The sequence below is a fragment of the Quercus suber genome, unplaced genomic scaffold (assembly GCF_002906115.3).
Source record: "Quercus suber isolate HL8 unplaced genomic scaffold, Cork oak 2.0 scaffold_352, whole genome shotgun sequence".
Taxonomy (NCBI): Eukaryota; Viridiplantae; Streptophyta; class Magnoliopsida; order Fagales; family Fagaceae; genus Quercus; species Quercus suber.
In genome coordinates, this window is record NW_027069804.1 from 263259 (window position 1) to 272306 (window position 9048).

A 9048-nucleotide genomic window follows, 5' to 3' on the forward strand; every position below is an offset into this window, starting at 1 on the left:
TCCAGTAATCCCCGTCGTGACCACCAATCGACGCCTGTCATGCAACCATCTTCTGTCCAACATGTACAGTCGATGGCCGCTGCCATGGCGGAGTTAACTCGCCAAAACCAGGAATTGAGAAGGGAAATTAATCTCAGAAGGCAACGGCATGAGGCCTATGGAGAAGAGCATAGACAGAGCCAGGGAGATGGAAGAAATGCAGAGCCAAAAAGCCAATCAAGGGGTTCTACACCAAGAAGGATGCCACATTTGGAGAGGGAAATAGACCAGATGAGGAAGGTTATGGATGAGATGAGGGAGAATATGAGGAGGACCAATCCTGTAGAAGATTTAGTTCACAAAACTGATTCTCCCTTTACGGCTTCTATCAATGGCCATCCCTTGCCACCAAAGTTCAAGATGCCTTCCTTAGACTCATATGATGGGACGCGTGACCCCTTTAACCATATTACTACCTTTAAGACTATTATGCATCTTCAAGGGGTTCCAGATGAGATAATGTGTAAAGCCTTCCCAACTACCCTCAAAGGGCCCATGCGAGTGTGGTTCAGCAAGATACCCTCAATTTCGATAAGTACCTTTGAAGAGTTGAGCAAGTTATTTGTTAATAATTTTATTAGAGGACAAAGGCACAAACGTTTCTCGTCTAGCCTATTAACCATAGAACAAGGAGAAAATGAGAGCTTGCGGTCCTTCATTACTCGGTTCAATAGAGAAGCCTTGGCGGTAGATGAGATGGATGATAAGCTACTATTAGCAGCCTTCCACAATGGGATCAATTCTGATCTATTTATTCACAAGCTTTATGAACAAGAGCCCCAAACCATGGCTAAACTCATCCATTCAGCCTAGAACTTCATGAATGCAGAAGACACAATTTTTTCTAAGAAGAGGAAAAGAATGGAAGCGAATGCTCAGCGCCACCCCGAATAAGGACCTCATCCAAAGAAGGGACGAGCAGAAGATAGGAAAGACTGAGACAATAAGAAGGCAGGTCCTTTAGCGCGGAATCAATAGTACACGCTGCTAAACATACCACTGGAGCAAGTCTTTATGCAAATCAAGGACGACCCTTCTTTGACGTGGCCGGAGAAACTAAAGGGAGATCCTAACAAGCGCAACAGGAACAAGTATTGTTGCTTCCATAGAGACCATGGGCATGACGCAGATGATTGTTTCGATTTAAAACAGCAAATTGAGAATCTCATTAGACAAGGAAAATTGAGAAATTTCCTTAGACGAGATCACAAAGATGAGAAGTTGAAAGGGAAAGTAGAAGAGTCGTCACGACCTCCACTTAGAGAAATAAGAGTAATTGTAGATGGTTCAACAGCTTAGTCGTCTAAGTCAAGAAAGGCATACCTAAAGGTAGTTCAGAATGTTCAACTCTCTGGACGATCTCCCAGGATGGGCAACACAGACGAGCAAGCGATCACTTTTTCGGACGAGGATGCAGAGAGAATTCATCACCCTCATGACGATGCTATTGTCATCACCTTGGTTATTGCTGATTACACAACCAGAAGAGTATTGATAGACAATGGAAGCTCTGCAGACATTCTGTATTATCCAGATTTTCAGCAAATGAGGGTTGGACGAGACCAACTCTGTCCAGTACACTCACCTCTAGTGGGTTTCAGAGGAATGAAGGTACAGCTTGTAGGCACCGTTACGTTGCCAGTGGTAGTGGGGGCATATCCGTAGTAAGTAACCAAAGATGTAAATTTCCTTGTATTAGATTGCTCATTCTCTTACAATGCCATAATTGGAAGACCAAATTTAAATAGTTGGAAGGCAGTCACATCCACTTACCACCTATCAGTTAAAATTCCCTACGGAGCATTGGGTAGGACAAGTGCAAGGAGACCAACTGGCTGCAAGGGAGTGTTATTTGGCCATACTTGCCATGAACGAGCAACAATAGACGATGAGCATTGAAGAAAGGAGAATTGTGGCTGAACCCACTGAAGTGTTAGAAGATATTTCCGTAGATAAGAGAAACCCTGAGAGGTTTACCAGGATTGGAGCAGATTTAGAAGAAGAAATTAAAAAGGACCTCGTCCAGTTTTTGAAGAAAAACATTGATGTATTTGCTTGGAGCCATGAGGATATGCCGGGAATAGATCCTAGTGTCATCACTCACCATCTAAACGTATGTCCTTCCTCCAAGCCAGTGCGACAAAAGAAAATGGTGTTTGCTCCTGAGAGAGATAATGCTGTTAAAGACGAAGTTTAGAAATTGACGGCAGCAAAGTTTATATGAGAAGTGTACTATCCAGATTGGCTAGCCAATGTAGTAATGGTCAAAAAGGCGAACGGCAAGTGGAGGATGTGCGTAGATTTTACTGCTCTAAACAGATCTTGCCCCAAGGACAACTATCCATTGCCNTATGGGTACTCTCACTTGTCATATTTTTCCCACTTGGGTTTTGCTTCTTTTGGTTTTTTTCTCTAATGGGTTTGGTTCAATTTTTGTTCTTTTTCCGTGGAGGTTGTTTCTGGGGGTTCTTCTATTGTCTACTTGAATGTTGAGCTAAAAAATAAAAATGCGTTTAGAATTTTGATATATATATATATATATATATTTTTTTTTTTTTTCTTTTTTTGGATTGATTTAATGGTTGATGGTTTTCTATGGTTTCTTGTATGTATCAATTCCATGTTTCTTGGAATGTTGTAACTGGTTGTGGCACTGTTTAATTGTTCAAAATTTGGTTTTTTTATTTTTTTTATTTTTTTTTATTTTTTGTCTTTTATTTTTTATTTCCAAGTTAACTTCATTGGTGTTTTATTGTTACTTTTTAGTTTGTGGATTGACTTTTTTGTATAAGTTTGTTGCGAATTATTTTGCTATTTACTTTTATCTAAAATTTTTCAATCTAAAATATTGTCATTTCGGTTTTGTTCTCGTTTCCCTAAGAAGTATGGGCTTCTTTTGCTTGCACTTTTCCTTATTTTGCAAATTTGTTTGTTAATGTTGTTGGTGGGTTCTTCTTCTAGACAACTGATACACATGGCTTAAAGCATTGGGATGTTTTTAAGTTATTCACTTTTCAAATTATGTATAATATTCCTTATAATGTTAATCTGTCGTCTGAACATTTGACATTTTTGATTAATCAAATCTACTTTATTGGGGACTAATTTGTTCAAAATTTGCAGATATGGTTTACAGAATCTGAGATGTTCTTTTCCCCTTCCCTTCTTTTTATATAAGTTTTATAAGTGCGATAATATTGTTGCAGAATAACTGTTTAAGATTCCAAAAGTTGGAATCTTTTTGTTCTCTCTTAATCCTTTTTCCTATGTAGATGTGGTTCTACTTTTAAAATGTCACTATAATGATTCTGCAATAATCTTTAACTCAGTTAAAATTTTTGAAAATTTGGGGGGCTTATATGGGCCCTTAAGGTGCCAGGTTTTTACTTGGTTTTGTCTAGGAAGTAACTTTGCCGGGGGATTTATTTTTTATTTATTAATGCATGCTATTGTTGTTTTCGCTTCTGCATTGATTATGAAGTTTGGTTTGTTGGGATGGATGTAACATCTTGTTATATCAGTGTATGAGTTGTTTGTAACTAGCAAAGCTTGCATTTATTAACATTGTAAAATTGATATTGGTTTTTGTTTTTTTCATCAGGAGTGAGCAAGGAATTTACTATGCTCTAGATCTTGGGGGTACTAATTTTAGGGTCTTGCGAGTTCAGCTAGGAGGTCAAAGGTCTATCCTAGAACCAGATGTGGAGCGGCAACCCATTCCCCAACATTTGATGACCAGCACAAGCGAGGTCCTCAACTTTGTAACTCAAATATTGTACTAACATTAAGTGTTTCTTTGAAATCTTACGACATACTATTTATATACTTTTTTGGCAAGCTAATGTGTTTTTATTGATAGCAGGATCTCTTTGATTTTATTGCTTCATCGTTAAAGGAGTTTGTTGAAAAAGAAGGAGATGGTTCGGACACTTCACTGATGAGAAGAAGGGAACTTGGATTTACGTTCTCTTTTCCTGTGAAGCAAACATCCGTTTCAACAGGCATTTTGATTAAATGGACAAAAGGATTTGGCATTGAAGACACGGTTAGTCAGATTATATTCTTGTAACTTGTATGTAGAAAGCTCCATAATTTTAGAAATTTTGTGAAAGGCAACAGTTTATTTGCTTGGAAAACTTTTTTGTTGATGCTGAAGTCAGTTTGAATCAGCTCTAATATCACCAAATCAATCTAAACACCGATTAAGAATAAGCACAACCTTGCTTTATTGTCTGAACAGTTTTTTTGAATATCAAATTTTTTTGATACATTATTGTAATGTGGTGTGAACAATTTTCTGGCTGTCAGGTTGGAAGAGAGGTTTCTGAATGTTTAGAACAAGCAATGGCCAGAAAAGGACTAAATATGCGGGTAGCAGCACTGGTAAGCTGTCTTAGCATCCTTGTACAATTTACCTTCTCTTAATGGTGAACATTGACTTGAAATAGTGCTTTATTATGTTCTAAGTGTGTCTGCATATTGTAATTTGCTATAACTTGATTTGAAAGCTGGCTCACCATATGATATGCACAAGCCTTGGTGTTACATGATATCTTAGATTTAGTTGATGGCGTTTCTTGCTTACATGTGATATGCAGAGTTTATATTTTTACTTTTGAATTGTTTGGTTGAAGCTGCAACTCCCTTAAGCTGTGTGAAAATAATTGAATGCACCAAGATAAGTAAATATATATATATATATATATTTAAACACTACTAGACCTTAATCTAAAAATTTAATTAGCTACATGAATCCGTGTTTCACTTTAAGCCCTATTGATGGCCATAATCTTTGAGCCAAGAAATTGTACATAAATTTATAGTAGCTTGCAGTCAATCTTTGCCTGATGTGGTTACGTGTTTGATTTATGTTCGTTTTTCCTAGTTATACTACATAATTAATGTCTTGTGTTAAGTAAATTGAAATAGACTTGTGTTTGCCGGGACATTCTCAGAAATTAATATGATGGCTGTTAATACAATCATAATAGTTTCTGAGGAAGCTGTGATACACAATAGATCTTTAGAAGTTTTTAGGCCACTAATATTGACCCAAGTAGGTATTGTTTATTGCTTTCTTTTGGATATTGCTATCCTATTCCACCATGTTAAAATATCTCAATTCTTTTAAGGGAAAACTGTTAAAGTTAATAACATTACTACTTATCAGAAAAAAAAGGTAATATCACTACTTCTTCAGTAGACATTAACCACCATTCTGATAGCTTTAACTCATAACATATTTTGTGCGTTATTATTTAACATAAAGGATATTGTCCATTAAGGGAGGTCCTGATTACCTTGCAGTTATTCTTCTTTTTAAAATAGTTATGGTTATTATTACTTCTAAGCGATGTGCTGAAATTAAGTGCTAAATTTTTGTACAAACTGAAAAAACAAAGAAGTAATTGATATTGTACGAGTCATTGATCAATAAAAATGGTGGCAGGAAGATATGGTTGTTAGGATCCTAAATGATGTTATAGTAACCATTTTCAGTGTTGAAAGTTGAAATCAATATCTTAGTATTGTAAAACATCTTTTAGAGAAGTGATTAATGGCCATATGTATGTACAGTTTATGATGTGTGTTTTCTATGAATTTATGTGATGATTATGAAATATTTAGTTAAATCTAGTTGGAGTAGATTAGCTTAATCAATGTAAAGTATTATCATATAAAGATTGAACTTAGAGTGGTTTCTTGGTCAGCCTTGTATGACTTTGTGTTGTGAGCTTTCCTTGTGGCTCGTACAGATTCGTTCTACCATTTTTACGGAGTTTCTGTGCCAGACAGTGGATATGAGGATATCTCATTATGATGGCAACATATTTTATTCCTTTTTTTTAATCCTCTGATCTATTTATTTTGAGCAATTTCCCCTTTCAACTCATCCTCAAGCTTACTGGGCTTAGGCCAATCTTAGTGTTTTTGTGTAAACCATCAATCTAGGCACTTCTAAATTCTAAACTATTAAATGACATGCATGCGTAAGAACATGCAATGTGACATGTAATTGCTTTGTGATTATTTACATCTCGAGTTACTTGTGCAACTATAGCACTTAGATTTTGGGCATAATTTTATTTATGTTCTCAAGCAGGTTAATGATACAGTGGGAACTTTAGCCCTTGGACATTATCATGATCCAGACACTATTGCTGCAGTTATAATTGGAACAGGTACAAATGCCTGTTATTTGGAGCGGACAGATGCTATCATTAAGTGTCAAGGGCTTCTTACAACTTCTGGAGGCATGGTATCCTTTCTTTATGTCTCTAGACAGACATCATCAGATTCTTTATCTGATGAATTGATTTACTTTGTTATATATTTGTTAACATTGACCCATCTTCATTTGCATCAGGTTGTCAACATGGAATGGGGAAATTTCTGGTCATCCCATTTACCGAGAACTTCTTATGACATCGAGCTAGATGCTGATAGCCCTAATCCAAATGATCAGGTAAGGTTTGGTTGCTTTCCCAGTTACCATTACTGTTACTGTATGTTTGGGGATTATATCAAATTTATGATATTTTGTGCAGGGCTTTGAGAAAATGATATCAGGAATGTATCTTGGTGACATTGTGAGGAGAGTAATTCTGAGGATGTCACATGAGGCAGATATTTTTGGAGATGCTCTTCCAAAGTTATCAATGCCCTTTATTTTGAGGTTCTCTCTCTCTCTCTCTCTCATACACAACAATGTATGCAGACACAAATATATTTGCATTTGTGTTGCTCACATGAGACTCTTGCTATGTTGTGCTTTCAATCCTGCTGTCTGTTGACTCCTAATTCTATATAAAGATGCAAGTTTAGCTTCCTAAAATATTTAGTGTAGAGTCCGATACTTGAATACCATAGCAAATCTTAGGTAGTAAAAAATAAAATGAGGATCTCCCAAGCATAATGTTTTTGTTTTGTCTGTGTGCATAGGTAAAAATTTTACATTTGCTCAATGTTATTGCAATTGGCTTGATGGCATTTTTATCATGACTATTGATGTTTTGTATCTTTGCTAGAAAAGGATTAATTGTGTTTTGACATTTATTGTAATTTAATGTCTAGGCATCAGATATAATAATGATCTTATAGAAATATGAGCCCCACTATAAGTACATATGCATTTGCATTTGGAGATTGTGAGAAAGTGGAGTGTTTGAAAAAATCTGCGAAGTGCTTTAGATGAAGGAACAATGAATTGAATTGTATCAGGAAGGAATAATGATGTAGTTAAACATTTAAAAGCCTGTGAATCAGAACCAGATTCGTAACTCCTAGGAGCTAAAGGCAAGTTTTAAAAAATAACGATATTACATAAGCATACAATTACACGTGCCTGAACTAGGATTCCTTGATATTCAGCATATTCTTTTGCATTTGTTTGCAGTATTGATATGCTTGTAATACAGTTTAATGCATTCTGAACACTCAATTAATGCAACAGGTTATAACTTTGTTCCCTTTATTTGTTTCAGGACACCATTGATGGCTGAGATGCATGAGGATGACTCTCCTGAGTTGACAGAAGTAGCAAGAATCTTGAAAGACACATTGGAGGTAGACAACTATTCCATTCAGTTTTCCTGTTTCCTGGTTGAATGATTAACCTCAACTGGATAAATTGGTTCTTTGATAATGTGTTTATTTGATGGGCTTTTGTCATTTCAGATTCCTGATGTCCCTTTAAAGGTTAGAAAGCTCGTTGTAAAGGTATGCGATGTGGTGACTCGTAGGGCTGCCCGATTGGCAGCTGCTGGTATTGTAGGTATCTTGAAAAAGATCGGCCGGGATGGAAGTGGTGGGATCACGGGTGGGAGGAGAAGTGATATTAAAATGAAAAGAGCAGTTGTTGCAATTGAAGGGGGTTTATATACAAGCTATACAATGTTTAGGGAATACTTGCATGAAGCCATGATAGAAATATTGGGGGAAGAAGCAGCTGAACATGTCATTCTTATGGTCACAGAAGATGGATCAGGCGTCGGAGCAGCTCTCCTTGCCGCAACACATTCATCTGACCGTGTGGATAACGTACAGTTGCTATAAATATATATATTATTCATATATATATATATACACATATAGCCCCTGTAAATGTAGAATTCATTTTCCATATCTTCTTGTATAAAGGGAAGGATTGTCCATATATTTTTTTTCTTGGTGAAATTTCCATCAATTTATAATTTGATGCTGGCAATGTGAGAATGGTGTTCTTTACAAAGAATTCCTCTTCCAAATTTTTATTCTGAGTAATTCATTTCATTATCAAATGTTAAGTATTGGGTCATTTGACATTAATAATCCACATCTGGTGTGATTCTCAACTGTTGACGTTTTGATCCAGTTTCAAAAGGGACATCTCAGTAGTCTCACAAACAAGTATATAATATAAGCAAAATTATTAGGTCTCCATTGCAACACATTGAATGTTATCAACCCCAGATCACATTAAGGCTTCGCTTGGGAGGAGGGAATGGAATGGAATGGAAAGGAATAAAAAGAATAATTTTAGAATATTCTTTCCTTCTCTTGTTTGGGAGTTTTAATGGAGGGAATGGTAAGTCCATTCCCTTATTTGGGAGTTTAAGTGGGAGAGAATGGAATGGGTAGAAGGGAACACTCATTCCTTTCTATTCCCTTAAAACCTCAAATTTTCATTCCCCCCGAAATTGGGAGGAATGGGAGGGAATGGAATTAGATTTAATGATTTTTTTACTAAAACTCCCAAAATACCCCTATATATTCAACCCTTTATTTTAAAACAGGGGTTTAATAGTAATATTATCATAAAATGATTCCATTCCATTCTCTCAATGTTGCTCCCAAACAAAATTACTTACATTCCATTCATTTTCATTCCTTTCCATTCCTTTATTTTAAAACATCCAAACAAGGTTACTTAATTTCATTCCATTCCATTCTTTTCCATTAATTTCCCTTACTTAAATATATTCCATTCCATTCCATTCCTTTCCATTCCCTTATGATCATCTCATTCCA

General features: G+C 36.0%; 1 protein-coding gene across 1 annotated transcript; it reads left to right on the forward strand.

The window, feature by feature from the left end:
• The first annotated feature begins 2299 nt into the window (after positions 1-2299).
• Positions 2300-8245, forward strand: LOC112003471 (hexokinase-3). The gene is made up of 9 exons (XM_065760064.1): positions 2300-2394; positions 3641-3788; positions 3902-4084; positions 4348-4422; positions 6143-6298; positions 6407-6505; positions 6588-6715; positions 7524-7605; positions 7717-8245. Exons 1-9 carry the CDS (start codon positions 2300-2302, stop codon positions 8092-8094), a joined length of 1344 nt encoding a protein of 447 aa, XP_065616136.1. The 3' UTR covers positions 8095-8245.
• The last annotated feature ends 803 nt before the right edge of the window (positions 8246-9048 follow it).